The following is a 24691-nucleotide window of genomic DNA, read 5'->3' on the forward strand; positions in this document are numbered from 1 at the left end:
CGACTTGTAAGTATTTGTTTTGAAGTAAAGTAATAACGCAATAACCAGTTAGAAATTGTTCATTGTGCGGCATTTTAAAATCACCGCAAGTAACTCATGTGGAGCATTATTACGGTAACGAAGTGCATAGTTATAAGAGCAACCATTCAGTCATAGAGCTTAATCATCACATCATGTGATCGAGTTGGTAAGAACTTGAATGAATTCAAAATATCCGATTTTAAGTTCCGGCAACATTAGTTTAACTCCGGATTTTATTTTTGTAACCAAGCAAAGTGCTTTAAGATCACCCCTCGACGCCTTTTAGAATACCGTGTTGATCTTATTCTTTGACTCGCTCATAACTTGAACCTACATGCTCAATCTCATTTTTCCCAATATGTTTGTTTGAGCCCAAGAAATGGTCCGTGCAAATGTATTCTACTAATTTATTTTCCTATTAGAAATTTAAAGAAAATGACGTAAAATCAAATTAGACAATACAGAAGAAGCCTTGAAGCACTACACTTCTACAGGGATCTGCCCGCTCCAAGAAACATGAAAATCTAAAGGCAAAGCATGCTTAGCTAGCTTCTGAGCTAATCCATTAGCCTCCCTACAAATATGAACAATGGAAGTCATTGAGAATCTAGAGACGAAATCCGTAATACGCCCCAGAGTTGAAGCGTCTTCACCCTCTGCTTGGATTGCTTGAACCAATTAAAGGCACTCTCCATTCAATTAGCACCGGTGCACGGCCATGGTCCTCAATGATAGTACAAGCCAGTGTGCACACCCAAGGCCTCAGCAACCAAAGACGTCATAATGTGAGTGATTCGGATCAAAGCTGCATTGACTATTTGATTGTCCGAGCAGCAGGAGTCCGAACCCCCTGATACCCGCGCTGCTTTGATGGCTTTGTATACTGAACAGAAGTAAAGGAGTGCAGCAATGACAAAGCTCGTCAACATCAACAAAAGAGCAAAATCGAAAGAAGATAGAGATGACTAACCAATAGATAACCACTCCAACAGAGAGAATTGAGGGGCAAATAGAATTTAACACAGGCCAGAGCTAATCTACTAACATCACATATGAAGTAGCAATCATGATTGGTACGCATAGGAGTAGTGTCTACCTCAGAATTGCAGAAAAGACAGCCAACCGAAATTGGTACTCAGACCACTACGAAGTTGAGTAGCAGTAAGGCGGAAAAAAGACCACATCTCTCAAACATGAAGTTTTACCTTTCCAGTATTTTAGCAGCCCAAACGTGAGGTCAAATGCTAATAGCAGAACTAAGTTGAAAATGAAGATTAACAAAAGCAACCTTATACGCACTCATAGTAGTAGAGTCCCTTCTTATCAAATTGCCAGATTAAACAACCTGGAACAGCCTGCTACTCAGAGTAATAGTAAAAATTGATGTTCATATATTTCATTCACCATTTCACTTGCAAGTGTCAAACTTCAATACACTTTTGAACTGATATGCTATATGTACCTCCACAAAATGGAGAGCACACAGTTAAATACATCTGTTCTATATACCCAGCTATTTATGTCCAATAATTCATGGATATAACTCAAACTGATCCAGGCTAAAGGATTATATGCAACAGTTCGCTTCACATGCACGTACCTTATCTGATGGGCATGCTTCTAGCTAAGCAAAGCGCTTAACTTGAACCCACAACATAGCATATAGGTCAAACAATCAGCTCCACCAGTAACACAACTGGAATAAGAGACAATCAGAGGCAGACAAAGATAGAAATCAAGGACATACTAAGCATTACCAAGGATCATGTAGTTTGTTCTGCCTCAACCAGAAGATTACACACCTGAGTGTTCCAAAGAGCCGGCTAGATTCATCCCCAATCACCAACCAACAAATCAAACTTGCAGGCGCAAATTCCTTCAAATATTTCAAAAGCACCATAAATAGTAGTATCACCAACAAAGATCACCACTTGTGCCTTCATTTCCACCTCCAATCACCATCAACATAAGACCTTTCAGAAATACCATGACAATCCTTACTGCGATCCGGGGAAAGATAAACTAGGATTAAATATAGCCTTGATGTCCGTAACCTCTTTTGTTAGACAGTTGCTGACAAAGATATACCAAGTCACATGATTTGGTATATATCCATTAGTCCCACCTCTATGTTGAAGCAAACAAGCATCATTAATTGGTAATGCTGATCAAAATGTTATAATTAAGCAACAGCATCAAGACATACCCCTTCAGCTTTTAATTTGTCATAGATTAAAAGCTTCCCAAATGTGTCCTATTTTGCAATAGACCATTTATCAGGCTATTATAAATGACTAGACATTATGAAATACTTGGATGATTATATTTACCTCTAACAGTATTTCCAAGCATTATATGATTGTTCTGCCTCAACCAGAAGAAAACTCGATGCGTATTCCAGAAATCCACCCGCATTTATCCCCAATCATCAACCACCAAATCAAACTGGCAGGCGCAAAGTTCTCAAAATATTTCAAAAGCGCCGAAAATAGGAGTACCACCAACAACAAATCAAAACGTTGGTCTTCATCTCCGCCTCTAATCACAATCAGCATTAATGCTTTCAGAAATACCATGAGAATCCTTAGTGCACTCTGGAGATAGATTTAAATAAATCCCTGATGCGCATAAACTCTTTCTTTAGACAGGTTGCTGACCAAGATATACCAAGTCACATGATTTGGTATGAATCCATTAGTCACACCTCTATGTAGAAGCAAACAAGCATCATCAATCTTGCCTTCTTTGCAATGCCAACTGATCAAAGTGTTATATGTAATAGCATCAGGACATACACCTTCAGCCTGTAATTTGTCGAAGAGATTCAAAGCTTCCCAAATGTGTCCTATCTTGCATAGGCCATTTATCAGGCTATTATAAGTTACTATGTCGGGCACTAAACCACGATGAATCATATCCCTTAGAAAATCAAGGGCTTCATGTACTTTGCCACTTCTACAAATGCCATTAATCAAAATATTGCATGAGATACCATCTGGGTGAAGTTCTGTCCTCATCATTTCTTCAAACAATCCCCTTGCTTTTTCAATGGCCCCAGCTCTGCAGAGTGCTTTTACTAACCCATTATAGGTTATTTTGTCAAGAGGGCATCTTCTAGATACCATTTCATTCACAAGTTTCAGTGCTTCTTGGATCGCACCTCCAGTGAGATAACCATGAATTAATGTGTTATATGTTACAGTGTTAGCAATAACACCCTCCTGTAACATATCTCGGTACAATCTCAATGCCTCTTCCATCCTATCAACCTTGCACAATCCAAATATCAAAGAATTAAAAGTAAATATATCTGCCTTACATCCATTGCTTGTTATTTCACGAAACAACTTCAAAGCTTCATGGACCTTCCCCTCCTTGCAGAGAGCAGATAATAGAGAATTGTATCCCACAATATTCATACCAAATCCCTTGTATGACATCTCTTTTAAAACATCACCAGCTTCCTGCAGTTGACCTTCCTTGCATAATCCATCCGCCAATATCGTGTAAGTTATCACATTGGGCTTGCAGCCCTTAGTTTCCATCTCACTGATCAATTCACGAGCGGAAGCCAAACTGCCCTTCTTGCAAAGTCCACGAATCAGAATATTAAATGTATAAACATCAAGGTCACAGCCGTTAGCCAGCATGAAGTCACCGTAGACCACTTTGGCTTCATCAAAGCGTCCACTGGTAACATAACCATTGATTAAGGTATTAAAATGTACAGTATTCGGGCTCGGCACTTTGTTTATCAATGCCCTTGCTTCATCAACTTGCCCTGTCCGACATAATCCATTCAACAGAACTCCATAACTGATCTCATCAGGAGTAAAACCCCGCAATAGCATCCGATCAACCAACTTCGCTGCTTCCTGAATCCGATTGACCTTGCAGAGACCATGTATGATATCATTAAAAGTCCGAACATCAGGAGTGCAACCCATCAAGAACATTTCCTCCAAAAGTCTCAATGCTTCATTGAGTCGCTCATTTCTGCAAAGGGCATGTATAAGGGTCTGGTAAACCACAGAATTCGGCACACATCCATGCTTCGTCATATCTCTAAGAAGCGAGCATGCAGAATCCACCTCATTTTCCATACAAAGCGCCTTCAGAACCACCGCAAATGTGAAAACATTAGGAGAGAGACCCCTACTCAACATGTCATAGAACACATTAGGTGCAACCTTGGGGCAATTCCCAGCCACCAGTACATCCAAAACAGCATTATAAGACTTAAAAGTAGGTTCAAAACAATAAACCCCTCTCATATCAAGAAGCAGCCTGGTTGCTTGACCCGGCAAGCCTGCTCTGCCATAATGTCTCATAATCATAATGAAAATAGACTCCCTAAAAACCATCCCTTCATCTTTAATCTGCATCAACAGCCTCTCTATGACCTTAAACTCCCCCGCCGCGCCAAGCTTATCAATCAACACAAAATACACATCAAATGAATGGCTATACCCTCTCTGGGCACCCACCGTTTCGAATATCTCCATTGATGTGGGCACATCAAGTGGGAGTTCAAGTAACTTACAAAGCTGTACTGGGGTGATTTGCACGAGTGATTTCCTAAGCTCATTGAGGTCAAATGGCTTAAGCAACCTCTCCCACTCATTCTCTGAATCATTCTCATTGCTACACTTAACATACCCAGCTGAGAAAACCCCAAAACAGTGAGGGTTGATCAAAGATTGCAACTTTTTGGTCAGAGGATGCCAAAGTTTTGGTCTTTTCAACATTATAGTAATTGGGTATTGCAGAACTCTCAGAAACTAAAGCATGAATTGGGGGTTTCTCAAGTTGCTTTCAAATTTGGATGTTACCTGAGAGAGGAGTATTCAAGTGAGCAATTCCAGCACCCAATTCGATGCAGGTGAGATCGAAGGAAACAAAAGCTTTCCCATTTCTGTAATGGGTACTTGGTGCAGTATCCTCAAGGCTGAAGCTGCTGAAGTTTGACGCTCCAAATTTCTCTTCATATGGGGGTGTTTAAGAGAAAGCGAATTTCCAGCTTTACCCTTTTGCAAACCTTTATATAGTTGGACAAGAGCGACCACAGTGTCTCTCGACTATGGCATTATCTTGTTCTTGGTCTCCTTCACTCCTCACAACCACTCAATCCTCCTCAACTCCCAAACTCCTCCCTGCTACTCCTGAGGACCAGCAAGCTGTTGATGATGTGGGTTCTAGTTTACAATGTCCACAAGCTAGCCTTTGTGATAGTGTGTGCTGCTCTGAGGTTGTTTCTAATGTGTCATTAGTTTTCTTCATGTTTGAGTGCATCGTTTTATTGTCTCTTGAAATTGGCTTCTAAGTAGATTGCACGCAAACTTGAAGCAGTGACTCCGATAAAGGAACCACTCAAATCGGATCTACTGGATGGAAAATGGGAGCTTCTCTACACTACTTTCAAATCGAAATCGATTCTCCAAACTGGGGTAAACTCAACTTTTCATTTTGTTTTCTTCATATCTTATCTCAATTGAATATTAGTCGCATTGTCTTTTTGATCCTCATCAATAGTTGCCAGCTTGAATTAGCTCCTGTAAACTTGGATTCACTGATGTATTATCATGACAGAGACCCAAGTTTTTAAGATCGAGGGTAAATTACCAAGCAATCAACGTGGACACGCTCAGGGCGCAAAATATGGAGTCAGGGCCAACTTTCAATCAGGTAATATTCTGTTCATTACGCCATTTCATGTTTAACTTCATTTTAAAGCTTTTATGTGTTAAATTCCACTGTGTTACTCTAACTATGTCTTGTAACTTTTGAATCTATTCCTGGTAAACCATTTTTTTTCCTGTATTATGACCCTATTCTTTAAAGAGGATTCACGGTTATTTGTAATCAAACCTATGAAAGATTGCTTCTTGGTCGGTGAGTCATCTGACATGAATCAGAGTCATAGTCATTTGGCTAGAATGCATTATGTGGAAGGTAGAGATCTCGGATTGAAGCATTAGATTGTGTGCATTATGTGCATTATTAGATTTTTTTTTTTTAAGAAATATTTATTCACTTCAGTTTCTCTTAGATTGTGATGTACCAGCACACCAATTGTTGGAGGAGTTACATAAAAGAATTCAGATTAAACCCATATAGTTGGTTTCCTATGCTAGTGTACGAACCATGTCGGCAGTGCGTCCCACATGAACAATATGAGTAGAGGAACAAGTAATAAGAATTCTCTGAAGTGTTGAATGAGGAATCCCAAGTCCAAATAATAATGATAGACTCATTAGACTGCAAACTGTATTCCAAATTTCCAATTAACGCCATCGGTTCAGCATGTTTTTCTGAATTTGACATCTTCAGTATATCGAAACCCTTCCTTCAGAGAACACTCATGATCCTTAAAAACTTTTCCTAACCCAGCCCTAAGGGTCATGCTATTAATCATACCTATTAGGGGTTTCTTCCGCCACGTGCTAATTGTCACATGGTTATAGTCTAGTATTAAACTTTTTGCCCTATAATGACGTTAGATAGCCTCGCCTACCTAACCAGCTCTTTCACTCACACTTGTGTACAGTTGCACAGCGGATTCTATTGTTTATGAGCTACACTGGAACACCCAACATACACACTTAATCATTCAACACACACACTCACAATGTTACGACCCCAATCTTTTATTTTCGTAAAATAGTATTATCGTAACCGAAATCCGATTTTAATATTTTGGAGTTCCGATATCCTCGTAAAAGTGTTTCGTCGGAGAAAGACCTATTTCGGAAAGTTACTATTTACGGGGGGTTTTTATAAATTGGGGAAAGTTGCCATTTTCGGAAAGAAGGAAAAAAAAGGGGAAAAACGCAGCAGTCGCGCCTCCCGACCCCGCCTCTGTCCCGCCGCCTGTTCTCCGTCGTCCGACCAAAGTGGGCCGCCGCACGGGTCTCTTCTTGGAGCTTGGAGGGTCGCCGATCGATCGAGGTAGGTTGCGCCACCCCTAGCTCCGCCGTTCGGGAGCTACGATGCCGAGAAGCTCCGGCTGCCACTTTCCTCTTTTTGTCGGAACTCCCTCCTCTAGCCACCATAGGCCGGGATGCTTGGTGCGTTTTCAAGGCCTCGTTCCATGCTTCAATCTCACCGAAGGAATTGAACCAATTCGAAGGGTAAGTGATCGAATCGACGAATTGAATTTCTAAGGTTTTGAATTGGAGATTTTAGGAAATGTTGAAATTAGACGATTTAGAGTTGAAATTGGTTGATGTTGTGAACTAGAAAGTTGTTAGGAATGTTATTTGGATTGTGGTGGTGAAATTTAGTAGCCATTAGTGGTGGTCGGATTTTGGCCGGCCGGCCGCCACTTTCGGCGGCGCCAGGGGCGGCTGCCGCCGTGCCGGAGAATTTTCGATGGCATTTTTAAGCTTTGTGATGGTTGAGGATGTTGTAGGAATTTTTGTAGAATTTTTGGAGGAGCTGTGGGATAGTTTGGGCGACTATTGTCCGTATTTTATCTTAAATTAGGTTGTGGTTTAACCCGTGAATTGGGGAACTCGCAGTATTAGGATGTTAGAATATTGTGGGAAGTGTACGGAGTTTGTTAGTGGAGTTGAGTAATTTTTAGTGGAAGAGATAATTGTTTTGGGCGAGTGAGAGTTGTTGTTTTTCGTTTATTAAATATTACTGGGTTGCGATAATTAATTCTTTATGTCTCTGCAACAGGAGGTGGAGAGACTCGAGTTGAGGAAACTTCAGACCGACCCTCGGCATAGCTCGGTTACTGTGAGTGAACTTTTATTTTGAATTAAATGCATGCATGAATATTTATATTTAAGTGATTTTGGCGTTATATGAATTTAATTGCCTTTCTTGATTATCTATATAATATTTTCTTTAGTTGTTTTGGAAATAAGTGTGAGATATATATATATATATATATATATATATATATAACGCCTTATTTGATTTAATTGAAAGTTGTGGGTTTTTATCCGGGAACGGGGTTCTCGGAAATTGTTGATTATATTTATGATTTATATGTATGGTGGGAAACTATACTCGTTCTATCTATTCTTCATCCGGCATCGTCTCCTTTAATTATTTAAGGGGGGCACGATCAACGGATAAGAATGATTTTCTATTTTATTTCGATATCCTCTTCTTTAATTTTATAAAGGGGGCACGATAAACGGAATCATATTTCATTCTTCCGGTATCCTCTCCTTTAAGCTTATAAAGGAGGTATGATCAACGGATAAGAATGTTGTCCATTTTCTGTGATTTCGCTCATTTATTATCTTGTGACTAGCGGGGCTAGTTCACTTAGTTATTTTTTTGTGGCCATACTTTGAGATGATTATGGTAGCATAATAATTCACTCTTCCACCTGAGAGGTGATGCGGCCTGAGAGGGGATGTCGCTCGGGGAGGCGAGGTTATTTAGCAGCACTGATATGACGACTCAATACCCTCTCTGTGAACATGACATGACGGTATTGAGAATTTGAGATTTGATAAATGTATATATATATATATATATATATATATATATTCTGGCATGAGGGGCATATGGTATGACATTCCTTATTTCATGTTGATTAGCGGGGTTAGTCTATTCATTTATTTGTTTAGCATCCTTTATTTGACTAGCGAGGTCTAGTCCTATTTTAATGAGAATATTTCTATTTATAAAAGCTTTTTAATTAAAATGTGCATGCATTGGATTTTTTTGGTATAAAAGGAAAATGGGGAAGTATAAAATCTATCGTTATTTATTGATACTTGATTTTTTTCCACTCACTATAACATTTTAAATGCTTTCCCCTGGACCCTTCGTTTTAAATGCCCAGTTCGCAGGCTTACAGACGTCCTATAGCTATCGTGAGGTAGCGTTCTCTTCCGCCGACTGTCAAACTGTAGGTTACCTGTTTAGCCTACAAGTCATTTGATTTCCTTTATGTCGTTTAGTTGCTCTGATACTCTGAATTTATTTGGATGATTTTCTAATGTTTAAGAGGTTCGATTTAAGTTGTGTAACTAAGTTTGAATTATTTGTTATGGAAATTGGATATGATTGGATGTTGTTAGAAGTGCAGATTTTCTTGCAGGTTAGGTTGGCTACTCGTAAGGGAGGCTATGCCGATTTTTGGATAGGCCCACTTTGTCAGTAGTCTCTGCACGACTTATCCTAGATATTAGGTTAATATTTGGAGTGGGTCGTGTCACACAAGACACTCGTGTTTACGGGGACTCTTCCCCAACCTTTAACTTTATTAAAGGAATACAAGAGTACAAGAGACTTTCAGCCCAGGGGTGTTAATTGAAAACCGAAAACCGAAAAAAAACCGAACCATAACCGAAAAAAACCGAAAAAAAAACCGCACCAAACCGAAAGATTTGGTGTGGTTTTGGTTTGGGATGTTTGGAAACCGAAACCAAACCGAAAAACCAAATATATATATATATATATTATAAAGAAATTATATTATTTCTAGATATATTTAATATACATAATTAAATATGTTATCGATCGAGACCCAAACTTTATCAAAATTCGGTGAATTTTTTACCATATCTGTATTTATATATGCTGATCACATCCGACGGTCGAAATTTAATAATTTGAATTTTAGATATTGGAACCACAACATGTCTACTAATGTGAAATAACTTGTTTAGTGGTCTTTTTGCAAATGTATGCAGTTGTGAAGCAACTATATCTTATAAATATAATTTTACAAATTTGTCCGCATGATGCGTTACGTATAGTGAAATATGGTTATGGTAAAAAAATCACATATTTTTGATAACGTTTGTGTCCCGATCGAGGCGGTCAACCATTTTTACGCTTATTATCCCCTCTGGGTAGCCTTATCCCTGGAACGTAAAATTTTTGAAAATTTTACACGAGCTGCTACATCACATATATGTGAGAGTGTGTGCATGAAAAAATCCACCAAACTAGTCAAGAAGGAGGGGGTAAGAACAAATTCACTTAATTAGATGAAATTAAGTTAATGTTGACCACATCGATCGAGACCCAAATATTATTAACATTAGATGAATTTTTTACCATATCTTTATTTAAATATGCTGATCACATCTGACGGTCAAAATTTTAATATTTTGAATTTTAGACATTAGAACCACAACATGTCTACTAATGTGGTATAATTTGTTTAGTGGTCTTTTTGCAAATGTATGCATTTGTGAAGCAACTATATATTATAAATAGAATTTTGCAAATATGTCCGCATGATGCGTTACGTATTGTGAAATATGGTTATGGTAAAAAAATCACATATTTTCGATAACGTTTGTGTCCCGATCGAGGCGGTCAACCCTTTTTACGCTTATTATCCCCTATGGGTAGTCTTATCCTTGGAACGTAAAATTTTTGAAAATTTTACACGAGCTGCTACATCACATATATGTGAGAGTGTGTGCATGAAAAAATCCACCAAAACTAGTCAAGAAGGAGGGGGTAAGAACAAATTCACTTAATTAGATGAAATTAAGTTAATGTTGACCACATCGATCGAGACCCAAATATTATCAACATTAGATGAATTTTTTACCATATCCTTATTTAAATATGCTGATCACATCTGACGGTCAAAATTTAATATTTTGAATTTTAGACATTGGAACCACAACATGCCTACTAATGTGGTATAACTTGTTTAGTGGCTTTTTGCAAATGTATGCATTTGTGAAGCAACTATATATTATAAATAGAATTTTGCAAATATGTCCGCATGATGCGTTACGTATTGTGAAATATGGTTATGGTAAAAAAATCACATATTTTCGATAACGTTTGTGTCCCGATCGAGGCGGTCAACCCTTTTTACGCTTATTATCCCCTTTGGGTAGCCTTATCCTTGGAACGTAAAATTTTTGAAAATTTTATACGAGCTGCTACATCACATATATGTGAGAGTGTGTGCATGAAAAAATCCACCAAAACTAGTCAAGAAGGAGGGGGTAAGAACAAATTCACTTAATTAGATGAAATTAAGTTAATGTTGACCACATCGATCGAGACCCAAATATTATCAACATTAGATGAATTTTTTACCATATCCTTATTTAAATATGCTGATCACATCTGACGGTCAAAATTTAATATTTTGAATTTTAGACATTGGAACCACAACATGCCTACTAATGTGGTATAACTTGTTTAGTGGCTTTTTGCAAATGTATGCATTTGTGAAGCAACTATATATTATAAATATAATTTTGCAAATATATCCGCATGATGCGTTACATATTGTGAAATATGGTTATGGTAAAAAAATCACATATTTTCGATAACGTTTGTGTACCGATCGAGGCGGTCAACCCTTTTTACGCTTATTATCCCCTATGGGCCTATGGGTTGCCCTATCCTTGGAAGGTAAAATTTTTGAAAATTTTACACGAGCTGCTACATCACATATATATGAGAGTGTGTGCGTGAAAGAATCCACCAAAACTAGTCAAGAAGGAGGGGGTAAGAACGAATTCACACTTAATTAGATGAAATTAAGTTAATGTTAACCACATCGATCGAGACCCAAATTTTATCAAAATTAGATGAATTTTTATCATATCCGTATTTAAATATGCTGATCACATCTGACGGTCAAAATTTAATATTTTGAATTTTAGACATTGGAACCACAACATGCCTACTAATGTGGTATAAGTTGTTTAGTGGCTTTTTGCAATTGTATGCATTTGTGAAGCAACTGTATCTTGTAAATAGAATTTTGCAAATCTGTCCGCATGTTCTTTTTATTTCGTTAAGAATTAAGTAGATAGACAAGGAAAGAAACTCCGATTTTCTTTACAAAATAACCGAAAGAAAAACCGATATAAACCAGAGAAAAACCAAACCTAACCAAACCGAACACAATTGGTTTTTGAAAAAAAAAATGAAAAACCAAACCGAATAAATAGAACGGTTTGGTGTTCGGTATCACCTATAAACCGCACCATTCACACCGATTAACACCCCTATTTCAGCCTTAGCAATCGAATATGCTCGATCTGCCTAGTTCTCTCTTCAAGCATTGGTAACCACCTTGCATGAGTAACCACCCATTAGGCATAGATAACTTTCCACTACTTGGTAACTGTCTTGTCATGCTTGGTAACCGCTCCCCACTTGCTAGTAACTGCCCGCTAGTTGGATAGTGCTTGGAAACTGTCGTGCATGCTTGATAACCGCTCTCCCCCTTGCTTAGTGGGTAGTAACCACCCATTAGTTGGATAGTGCTTGGTAACTGCCGTGCATGTGTCATGGATGCCCCTGCATGCCAGGTGTCCCAGCCTCTACCGTCGACATGCATGTACAATGAGCGCGTGTGTATTCCTGCTTGCTTGCTGCCTATGCTTGCCTACCATTGTTCCCCCTGCGCGTCGATATCCTGCTGTCCGCGCTGTGCCATGCATTGCCTACTCTCAATGCTGGTTTTTGTTGTCAGTGCTAGCGAGGCTAATATCCCCGCGTTGGTCCTGCTAGCGAGGCTTATCTGCCTGCACGTATGCTAGTGAGGCTAATACTCCCACACTGGTCTGCTAACGAGGCTAATATCCCTGCTACTAATCTTGTTAGCTAGCGAGGCTAATGTTTCCGCCTGCCAGTGTTCTAACTAGGCTAATATCCAGCCACTTACTAGCCTTGCTTGATCTTGCACGTGCTTAGACTTCACATGTGTATGCCTTGCCCAGGCATGGCCCATGGCTCATGCCATGCCCAAGAATACTCGGCACTAAGGGGCTAACAAATCTCCCCCACCAGAGCTGGACGACACCCTCGTCGTCGATGGGTTCTTGAGGTAGTCTTGAATCTGCTTTTCAAACTCCCATAGGGTAACATCCCTCTCCCAAGTTGCATTTGACATGCTACTTCCTTTCCATTGTACTAAGAAGTCGGTCCGCCGATTCTTCTTACTTTACCCCAAGGTTTGGTGATCTAGTATCTTCTCCAATTGCTTGTCGAATTGCTTTCAAATAAGTGGAGGTGCTCTCTTCACTTGTTGACGTCCCGTGTCAACTAAATCCTTGTGAAAAGGCTTTAGATAACTTACATGGAATGTAGGATGAACTTATCATTCGGGTAGCTTCAACTGGTAAGCTACCTTTCTAACCCGCTTCACCACTTCAAATGGACCATCGTATTTAGAAATTAAGCCTCGGTGCACATCCTTGGAATTTATCTTTTTCCAAATCTGTGGTGTCAATTTCAATAACACCATGTCACCAACGTTGAACTCAAGTGACTTCCTACTTGCATCCGCACTTTTCTTCATGCGTTTTTGAGCATTTGCCAAGCTATCTCGGGCTTGCTCAATCAGTTCTTGCTTTTCCCTAGCAAACTTGTATGCAGCAAGGCATTGACCTCCTGCTTTCTACCTAGCCACTTCAACGAGTAGTTGGGGTTCCTGCTCCAATGCAATTTCTGCCAGACTCATACCAGTTGACGATGATATGTGTAGATTGTAACTGAACTGGGCTGCGTCCATGAGACTGAGCCAATTCTGCTGACTTGCTGTCATATAATGCCGCAAATACTCTTCAAGTAAGGCATTAATCCTCTCTGTTTGGCCATCCGTTTGAGGATGATTGGCTGTTGAGAACTTCAACTCAATACCAATCATGTTGAACAACGAAGTCCAAAATCTACCAGTAAATCTAGTGTCGCGAGCACTCATTATGTCTTCGGGTATCCCAAAATACTTCACCACGTGCTTAAAGAAAAGCTCCGCTGCCGTGTCCGCCGGGCATGCTTGTGGTGTTGGTATGAAAATAGCATACTTGGAAAATCGGTCTACAACGACCATGATGGAACACATTCCATCCACATTTGGCAAACCGCTAATGAAATCCATGGAAGCGTATTGCCATGGTCTTTTAGGAATAGGCAGGGGTTGCAGTAGTCTCGCAGCCTTCTTCTTCTCTGACTTGTCTTGTTTACACACAACACAAGTTTTGACGTACTACTCCACGTCTTGATCCATCCTGGGCCAATAGTATGACATAGTGAGTAGTGCTAGCATGCGTTCTACTCCGGGATGTCCAGCCCACAGTGGATCATGAATATCTTTCATCAACTCAATTCTAAGCCCCGTCGGATCGGAACATATAATCTGCCGCCCTTTGCATAAAGAAAATCTTCACTAAGCCAGTACCTTCGCACCAAACCATCTTTCACATCTTGCTGCAATTTGGTGTAGGACTTATCAACCTTGGCTTGCTCGTTGACTCGTTCCAGAAAATCATAGTGTACCATTGTAAGGGCTGCAACAAATGCTTGCACCTCCTTCGGTTGAGAGCATCGGCTACGTCATTCTGCCTCCCTGACTTGTGTACTGATAGAGCGTTGGTTAGAACATCTATAATAAATCCTGAAAAATATCATCGTTAGTATAGAATAAGCAGGGATCGTTCAGTACAGGGAATTAAAAGGTACTCAAAACTTATCATGTTATTGGGAGATTTGATTTGGATTCTAAAATTACTACTTAAAATAAATCCTAAATTACTTATATACAATTGATCTACCACTCATCACATAACTAAAACACGAATTCTACTCAAGAAACACGCATAAACCAAATAATAGGCAGTAAATATTTCGATTCTTTTTTAGTCCATTTCAATTCTAATTCTAATTAGAGCCCGAAGCGGTTCATCTAATCGTTAAGACTTCTTAATTATTTAGAATCAACGAAGCATTCAATCATAAACATATGCTAAAAAGAGTTTAACATAACGAAGCATATTAGTTAAACAACAAAGTAGCACATAAACACATTAAGTCGAATTGGAGACATGTAAGCAAGCATGGCGTCACTCATCTTGATTAATCTTGCAAATTCTTAGAACTATCACAACCCTACTCAATTAAAGATTATTTTGGTGAATGAAATCGCAACCTTAGGAGAACCATGGCCTTGGGTTCCTCAAGCATTGATTTAGATGTATAAGATCAAGGAATTAATCAAAATAATTGAGCATTTTGTATCACATAAGTTTCAAAGCTATCCTGCTTCTTTCATTGTTGCAGCACAAAAGTGTTAATTTTATAATCATTGTCAATAAAGAAAAAGGGTTAATTCAGATGCTGTTTTTTTATGAAGTTATCCACTGCCTACTATTGTGACTAAATTTTGATCTCTTATGTAATGTAGGTAGGACTAGTCGTTGGAAACATAGGATACATACGCGGTTTTCTATCAAACTCATCACAGACAATATTGCATAACCTGGTTGATTTTGGAATGATTGGCTACATGTTTGTGCTAGGAATAGAAATGGATCCATATGTGCTTTTCAAAGTCCCAATCAAGGACGCGAAAATGGCCTATGCTGGTATGCTCATCACATAATTTCCTATGAAGACCGGCTGCATCCTTGTCTATGTTCAATGTCTTTACTGCCCACCATGCTCTGTGCTCTAACTTTACTGGAAGGTGACATGCCTTTCCACACACCAATCTGAATGGTGACATCCCAATAGGCATCTTGTACGCAGTCCTGAAGGCCCATAATGCATCATCCAATCGATCACTCCAATCCTTCCTTGTTAGACCTACAGTTTTCTCCATAATTCTTTTGATTTCTATATTTGACACTTTTTCCATGCCACTTGTCTGAGGATGATATGCTGTCGAAACTTTGTGGGTCACTCCATACTTCTTGAGCAATGCCTCAATTGTCCGGTTGCAGAAATGAGAACCTCCATCACTTATCAAAACTCTTGGTACTCTAAACCTGCAAAATATGTTAGTTCTCAAGAAACCTGCAACCACTTTCGAATCATTAGTCCAGGTGGCTTTTGCTTCCACCCACTTTTACGCATAATCAACAGCCAACAAGATATACAAGAAACCTCTAGATAAAGGAAATGGACCCATAAAATCAATGCCCCACACATCAAAAATTTTGACAATTATGATAGGGGATAAGGGCATTTGATCTCGCTTACCAATATTACCAGTTTGTTGACACCTATCGAAAATAGTAGGCCAATAGAAACCACATTCCAATACCTTCAAAGCTGTTCTACGAGGCCCAAAATGACCTCTACATGCCTCACTATGACAGAAGTTAAGAATCGACCTATGCTAATTCTCTGGGACACATCACCTAATGACTTGATCACTACATTGTTTCCATAAGTACGGTTCATCCCACATAGTATCTTCCCATTTTCTTCAATTTAGCCTTCTTAGCGTGCGAAAGTGTACTAGGAAAGTCTTTACTATCTAAATAATTGACAATGTCTGCATACCAAGGCACACTTTCCTCCATCCCAAAGAGTTGCTCATCTGGGAAAGTCTCACGTAGTGGCTCTCTTTCCTCATCTTGCACGATCCTACTCAAATGATCAGCCACCACATTCTTACTTCCCTTCTTGTCTCGAATCTCAAGGTCAAACACTTGAATCAACAGTATCCACCAGATCAATCTTGGCTTAGTATCCTTCTTAGTCATCAAATACCTTAAGTCAGAATACAAAACAACTTTAGAATGTAAAAGATATGATCGAAATTTTTCTAAAGCAAAGATTACAACTAAAAACTCTTTTTTCGTAGTCGAATAATTCATCTGGGCCTCATTGAGAGTCCTAGACGCATAATAGATCAATACGGGCTTATTTTCTCTTCTTTGGTCCAACACTGCCCCAATTGCATAATCCGAAGCATCGCACATCAATTCAAAGGGCAGGTTCCAATCCGAAGGACAAATGATGGGTGCATTAGTCAACAATTCCTTCAATTTCACAAACACTTTTTCACATGCATCATCGCATATGAATGGCACCTCCTTCTGCAATAGGGTACACATAGGTCTTGCCACCATGGAAAATTCTTGATGAATCTCCTATAAAATCCTGCATGACCAAGGAAAGAATGAACCTCTCTCACAGTTGTGGGAGAGGGTATGTGATGCACAATATCAACCTTAGCCTTGTCTACCTCAATACCCTTAGCAAAAACAATATGTCCTAAAACTATCCATTGAATAACCATGTAATGACATTTTTCCCAATTAAGCACAAGGTTAGTTTCTACACACCTTTTCAATATTAACTCTAAGTTCTCTAAACATGCATCAAAGTCTTTTTCATAAACACTAAAATCATCCATAAAAACTTCAATGATATTTTCGATAAAGTTAGAGAAAATAGCGAGCATACATCGTTGAAACGTACCTGGTGCGTTGCACAACTCAAAGGGCATGCGTCGATAGGCAAAAGTGCCAAATGGACATGTAAATGTCGTCTTCTCTTGATCTTCCGGATGAATGCATATTTGGTTGTAGCCACTATACCCATCTAGAAAACATAAGAACTCATGCCCAGCTAATCTCTCCAACATCTGGTCCATGAACTGCAAAGGCATGTGATCCTTGCGCGTTGTAGCATTCAGATTCCTATAATCAATGCACATCCTCTGACCGCTCACCAACCTCTGGGGTACTAACTCATTCGCCTCATTTTTCACAACAGTTACCCCACTCTTCTTAGGCACAACTTGCACTGGCGAAATCCACTGACTGTCCGAGATATGATAAATCACTCCACAATCAAGCAGCTTGATCACCTCATCTTTTACAATTTTCATCATTGGTGGGTGCAATCTCCTCTGAGCATCACGTGTAGGCTTGGTGCCATCCTCCAATGTACACATACTTCAAATGATCTGGAAGCTCCTTCAAATCTAACTTTGGGGCCTGAACCACAGATGGTAACAATTTGTTAGTGGAAATGGGAATTGACAAGAAATAGGGATACCTTCTATACGGTTGAGCTTCAAGCTCACAAACAATTTCGAAAATCTTGGGCTCAAGATCAGCCCACTCCTCTCTTGGGACACGGTCCCCATGGTTGTCAAATCCGGCCCCTTGCTCCATAGCTAATTGCTATGCTTCCAACGTTTCTGACATAACCTGTGCAATAGAACTAACAATATCAACAGAAAAGCACGAGTTAAGGTCAGAAACTGGGTACTTCATAGCCTCAAAAACGTTGAAGCTGATAATATTTCCATCGAATTCCATTGATAAACTCTCATTTGCAACATTGATACATGTCCTAGCAGTCCTCATGAACGGTTTCCCCAAAAGCTGTGGAGTTGTCTCCAAGGGTAATACCTCCATGTTTAGCACATAAAAATATGCAGGAAAAATCAAGTGACTGACATGCACAAGGACATCCTCAACATACCCCTTATTGTACTTGTTATATCGATTGGCTAATTGAATAATCACGTTTATCATTCTTTAAGGGTCCTAATCCTAGTGATTGATAAACATTATAAGGCATAACATTTATTGAAGCATCTAGATCAAGCATAACATTGTCAAATAACGTATTACCAATTTTGCATGGGACAGAGAAACTTCCCAGGTCTTTCATCTTAGGGGGTAGCTTCCTTTGGATGACAGCTGAAACTGTCTCATTCATGTTCACTACCTTCTCCTCCCTAGTTTTCATTCTTGAAGTGAAAAGCTCCTTTAGAAATTTCACATACTTGGGAATTTGCTTGACGCACTCCAACAATGGAAGGTTAACTTCCACCTTCCTAAAAACTTCCAACACCTCCTCATCTGATTTATCCTTCTTGCTCTTTGCAAACCTAGAAGGGAAAGGTACACACGAAACATGATTAGTTTTAACTAAATCACTTGAGTTAGAAATTGTACCTTTTTGTGCATCATGGGACGGCACAAGCTCCATCTTGGAGGTAACTGGATCTTTCTCCAAGTCCTTCTTCATAGCAATTTCGTCACTTCCTTGTTCCTCAAGAACATCATGGGCTGTATGGGTCTTCTTTGCAACATTTGGCCTCTCCTTAAGCTCGAGCCCACTCATTATCATGATAGCTTGGGCTTGCTCAGTTCTTTGGGTTTGGTATGACACTACTTTGCAGCTTCCCTTGCTCAGAAAAACGGCCCATAAAGTCAACTACCTGGCCCATATGCGTTTTCAGTTCTGTAATGTCTTTACTATTAGCTTGTTGACCCACCACCAAAGTTTGAGTAACGGTGTTCAACTGACTTTACCCAGCAGCTATAGATTTCAACATTTCATCATAATTAGGGGCAGCAACCACGTTTGGAGGTGGGACATTGAGTAGTGGAGCTTGTGGTCTAAATAAACCAGCCGGATGAGGCCTAAATTGCATAGCATTCTGATGTGGCCTTAGTACATTCTCATTGTTGGACCATCGAAAGTTAGGATGATCACGTAGGCCAGGATTGTAGGTTTTTGAAAAAGGGTTGTACCTCTGACCTCCTTGATAACCAAGGGCATTGACTTCGTCATACCCTCCACTTGAAGCAACGTGAGGACACTGATCAGTAGGGTGCCCCTCCGTACATATTCCACAAACTTGAGCTCCACTAGTCTTCATGAAATGACTCATCATCTTGGACAACTTGTGAGTCTCATGCACATGCCGTGTAGCACTTGCATATGTCCCAAATTGTTGGTTGTTCATTGCTCTCTTCTCCAAAAGATCTTTCGCCACTACATTGCTCTTGTCCAAAAACGAACCACCAGCAGCTGAATCAAGGAACTCTCTTTCCATTTGTAGAAGGCCTTCATAAAAGTATTGAAGCAATAGACCTTCCCTAATGCCATGAGCTGGACATGATGCTACAAGAGACTTGAATCTCTCATAGTAGTTGTAAAACGACTCATCCGGCCCTTGTTTATACCAGTGATCTGCTTCCTTATGTGAGTAACTCTTGAAGATGAGAAGTACTTAGACAAGAATTAATTCACCATGGTAGTCAAAGAAGTGATTCTACCAGCTGGCACCTCAAACAACCATTTTTGAGCACAGTCCTCCAATGAGTAAGGAAATGCTCTCATCTTCACAATCTGAATGTCTGCTCCTCTTGGGCACATAGTCTCACAGTTGAATTGGAACAGAGTGAGATGTTGATTAGGATCCTCACCAGAAAGTCCATGAAACTTGGGCAAATGGTGCAGAAATCCACTCTTCAAAACGAAATCACTAGTTTTGCCCTCCTCTGGGACATGATACGCAATGTTAGAGGGCGCTGTCCCACAAACTGCTCCTTCAACTTGACCATTTTGTTCTCTAATCGATGTCATTACTTCTTCTTGAACTAGAACTTGAACTTTAGGTTCTGGATCAGGTAGATCGAAATTTAACTGGGCCAATGGAAATGGGTTTGTCAACAATTCCAACTCCGGATCCTCAAAGAACAATGGATTGAGCCCACTACAACTTGATGCACTTGGAAATGGCGAATTGGACCCAAACTCTCTTTCTTCATGAAATGAATCTGATTCAATGGAAACGTTATCAAACTGAGATGGAGGCTGAATTCTTTTCAGGCGTACACTAATCTCTTCAGACCAACCAGTAATCTTGGACATTCATTAGCCTAAAAAGAACACATATATTAATATATTTACAAAGTATGAAATACAAGTATAAGTAATTAAAACTTTTTCTTTCCTTCTTTTACAAATTTTCGTTCTCTTTCTTTCTTCTTTTAACAAAAACGTCACTCTCTTTGTTTCGTTTCTTTTCTTTCTTTCAAAATTTCGAAACTTACAAATGTAGAAGTATCACTAAGTCTAACTGATTTTATTCACACACAATCCTAATTTTTAAGGTACGTGGAGCAGATGAGCTAACTGTGCAATGGACTGAAACAGCCCAAGGTAAGGGTCTTGCTATATCCGATATACCTTAAAAATTAGAATATCATTTTCATTTGAAACTATATACATCTATTTATACAAAGTTATTTTCTAAGTTAGAGATAGTCACAAGGCAGGACTCATTTTTGGACACCACGGAGACCACATCCTCGAAATGATGTTTTCCCTATCGACTCCATCACCGAGATGTATATCAGTCTGTGTGCCTCTGAGATCCAATTTTGTAAATCTTGAACCAGGGTAATGAAAATAGCATGCCCCTTTCTCAGCTCGGAATAACTTTGTGTGTAGACTGGTCCCAAAGTGTTAATAAAAGACGCCCTCAACCCCAAGTGACATTTGCAAGATACAAATGGAGGGTTAAGGCTAATATTAACAAAATGGACTTTACATATTCCGTTCACCTTATAACTTACAATAAACTAAGCATAAATAAACATTTAGCTTCCTTAAAAAAAATTATCTAAGTGTAACAAGTATCATATATGCATACTACTACAACAATGAAACAAATAACAACATAAATTCTATCTCAACTACAATTTACGATTTGTACTTTTTTTAGTCTTCGAGTTACTGTTCACAGAATAACTATTTACATTTACTGTTCACAGAAACAAATTAACCAATTCACAATAAAGCACAAAATTAACACTTCAAAGCATTGAGAATTAATCAATTTCCCGGCAACGGCGCCAAAATGATAGAGCGTTGATTAGAACGTCTATAATAAACCTTGAAAAACATCATCGTTAGTATAAAATAAGCAGGGATCATTCAGTCCGGGGAATCAAAGGGTACTCAAAACTTATCATGTTATTAGGGGATTTGATTTGGATTCTAAAACTACTACTTAAAATAAATCCTAAATTACTTATATACAATTGATCTACCACTCATCACATAACCAAAACACGAATTCTACTCAAGAAACACGCATAAACCAAATAATAGGCAGTAAGTATTTCGATTCTTTCTTAGTCCATCGCAATTCCAATTCTAATTAGAGCCCGAAGCGGTTCATCTAATCGTTAAGACTTCTTAATTATTTAGAATCAACGAAGCATTCAATCATAAACATATGCTAAAAAGAGTTCAACATAACGAAGCGTACTAGTTAAACAACAAAGTAGCACATAAGCACATTAAGTCGAATTGGAGACATGTAAGCAAGCATGGCGTCACTCATATTGATTACGCATGCAAATTCCTAGAACTATCACAACCCTATTCAATTAAAGATTACTTTGGTGAATGAAATCGCAACCTTAGGAGAACCATGGTTTTGGCTTCCTCAAACATTGATTTAGATGTACAAGTTCAAGGAATTAATCAAAATAAAACCTAAAAACAATTCGAAAACTTACTGCCCCTATTCATTTAGCACGGCATACATACATATTTCATGAGTTCATACAATCAAAACATAAAACCAAATTTGTCTGAAATTATATTCTTCATATATGAAACCGAAAATAATATCCAATAATTCATTCAATGAATTCAAAATTTGCAGAAAATAAAAAGAAAGATTACGAGCCATGGAGGAATCACACATTAGAGACCTTGAAGGATGAAGTAAAGATTATTTTGATTATGGAGAGGCAAGAAGATGGCACGGCTATGGTGGTGATGGATGCAGTTTTTGGCTTGAATTCAAAATCATCGTTTAAGCACAAACTAGGACTCTAAACAAATTCTTCGTTTTTAACTCGTTTAAGCACAAAGACACATCCAAAATCATCAAAGACTCCTATTGTGACTCAATGACTCGATATTGCAACAATAGGGCTAAGCAAAGTACAAGTAGAGGTAAAAACATATTAAGAACGTAGCACAAAGTGCTCCTATCATGTACTCATTCAAAGTCTCTACTAAGTTTTAAATTGAAAACATAGATCACTAGAATTAAAGATGCCAATAATACCATATGTTGTGTCAAACCAGTCATGCAAAGATTAAAGGCACTAGATATGACAAAATTCAATGAGGACGGGTGGAAATAATACTAGACTAACATCCTTTAAAATTTCAATTTTCCTCCTTTCTCAAGGGGTTTGGTGTATCGTATCTGCTCTCCGGGCCCGGAGTGGTAGAACCACCCGTCCACCATTTTAGAAACCAAAACATAAAGTCTTGAAAAGAGTCTCAGCGTGGAACATGTCTGAGGTAAAGACTTGAGAGCATGAAGATGGTTTAAAATTAAATTTTTTATAGTCTAAAAAAATTTAATCTTTCTTTCAATCATATACCCACAAGAGCAATTAACTGCCCTTTGTTTAGATATCAACCAAAACTAGTACAAGATGAATATGCAAGAGAATGGAGAATAAAAAATGAGACTGTGTATTGAGTTTGTTTCACACACGCGTACATATATATCTCTCGGTTTATAAGGATGAGAAGTTGACGTCTATGCTACCCAATGTTTATATATGGGTTTCTTTGAAGCTAAAGGCTTAAGATTCTTTCTGAAGTGAAGAGGAAGAATTTATTTAGTGGATGCGAAAAGAGATTTGGGTGCCATAAGTTCTGCTAATCATCGCTATTGTGCATATGCACAAACCATTCCCTAGTATAAAACCTAAAGAAATTTAGGATCACAGATAAGTTCGGCAAACAGAAATTGCATGTCTTGTGCCCTTTCAAAAGATTACATTAGAGGAATAGAGAAAGAGCTGAAATGTCTTGTTGATTGCTTGTCTGACAAGTCCTTATATGTTTATTATAAACATATAATATTCAGTTATCTCTATTATTAAGAAAAATTTCTCTGAGCTTAAAAATACTTATGTCACCATGATATACAGATACCTGTTAAGGCACCTGATAGACCTGAGAGAGCCCGTGGGCAACTGGAAATTACATATTTGGATGAAGAATTGCGGTGAGTATAATTGTAATTTCATTTTCATTTTGATGACGGATTGAGATTACTATATGAGAATTCCAGTCTGGAAATTAAGAGTAGACTAGAATGCCACACTGTTGATTACTCTCTCCTTCCTGAATGAAATAGTGCATGTTTTACTTTAATGATACAAGAATGATGCATGCAATATTGGAAAACAACTCCAAACTTTATTAGGGTTACAGAAAAGCTTCATAAAGTTTGGAGGTTGGATAGAGATCCTTTTTCTTTTAAAAGACACACTACTCATGATATTGTGGCAGGCAAGCAGGGTGATGTACACTGTAATAGAGTTCTGTTATTAGCTACATTATTGTTAAGTTTGCTACTTTCTTGTAGACTTTCAGTTTCATCTAAATATACAGACAACTAATTTGATCAGCCCCTGCTATTGGCTGTGTCTCGAAAGGTGATAAAGGAAACCTGTTCACTTAAAAATGGTTGATCCATCCTATCGAGTTCATGTCTGATGTGTAGATTCATACTGTTGAATGTCCAACCAGTGGCGTAGCTAGGATTCATAGCTAGGAGGGTCAAAATTTGAACGATAAATAACAAACAATTAAATATTATATAAATGAAAAATAATGTGTTACAATACTAAAAATAATATCATTACAATACTTACAAATAACAAATTTCTCTAAAATAATTATAATTGTCCACGACGATTGCTCATGTTTTTAAATCTTTTCATGATGGTTTCATTATCAACACCATCAAATATATCTTTCTCGATATATGTAATCATGTTGTCATTCATCAACAAGTCCCCCATTCGGTTTCGCAAATCACTTTTTATGATCTTCATAGTAGAGAATGCTATTTCTATAGTGGCAGTTGCAACTGGAAGAATCAAGGACAATGTTATGAGCAAGTAGACTAAAGGATAAACCTAATCTCTTTGTGTCTAGACCATCTTTTCTCCAAGTTCACTAATTCCTTTTAGTTTTGTAAACAAATCACTAATTCATTTTCAAGAGCCAAGAGTGATACTGCAGAAACATCTTGAGGATAAAATTCAGCAAGACGAATTAGTTTTTCTTTGTTGAAAGCTAAGAATGAATTAGCTGGACTGAGACATGACATACAAAGAAG

General features: G+C 38.5%; 2 protein-coding genes across 4 annotated transcripts; one reads left to right on the top strand and one right to left on the bottom strand.

The window, feature by feature from the left end:
• Positions 1-744: 744 nt before the first annotated feature.
• On the bottom strand, positions 745-4997 carry LOC126793523 (pentatricopeptide repeat-containing protein At5g64320, mitochondrial). 3 transcript variants are annotated; one of them, XM_050520071.1, is made up of 2 exons: positions 2352-4997; positions 745-2021 (listed from the first exon to the last, which is right to left on the bottom strand). In XM_050520071.1, the coding sequence occupies exon 1, from the start codon at positions 4767-4769 to the stop codon at positions 2628-2630; it is 2142 nt and encodes a 713-aa protein (XP_050376028.1). In that variant the 5' UTR covers positions 4770-4997; the 3' UTR covers positions 745-2021; positions 2352-2627. The 3 variants fall into 3 exon arrangements, with proteins under 3 accessions (XP_050376028.1, XP_050376026.1, XP_050376027.1); XM_050520069.1 differs by having other exon boundaries at positions 745-2148; XM_050520070.1 differs by having other exon boundaries at positions 745-1717; positions 1824-4997.
• Positions 4998-5101: 104 nt separating this feature from the next.
• Positions 5102-23850, top strand: LOC126795710 (probable plastid-lipid-associated protein 4, chloroplastic). Its single transcript, XM_050522484.1, has 6 exons — positions 5102-5269; positions 5349-5468; positions 5611-5706; positions 7705-7764; positions 20634-20682; positions 23493-23850. Exons 1-6 carry the CDS (start codon positions 5102-5104, stop codon positions 23501-23503), a joined length of 504 nt encoding a protein of 167 aa, XP_050378441.1. The 3' UTR covers positions 23504-23850.
• The last annotated feature ends 841 nt before the right edge of the window (positions 23851-24691 follow it).

The sequence above is a fragment of the Argentina anserina genome, chromosome 5 (genome assembly GCF_933775445.1).
Source record: "Argentina anserina chromosome 5, drPotAnse1.1, whole genome shotgun sequence".
NCBI classification, from domain to species: Eukaryota; Viridiplantae; Streptophyta; class Magnoliopsida; order Rosales; family Rosaceae; genus Argentina; species Argentina anserina.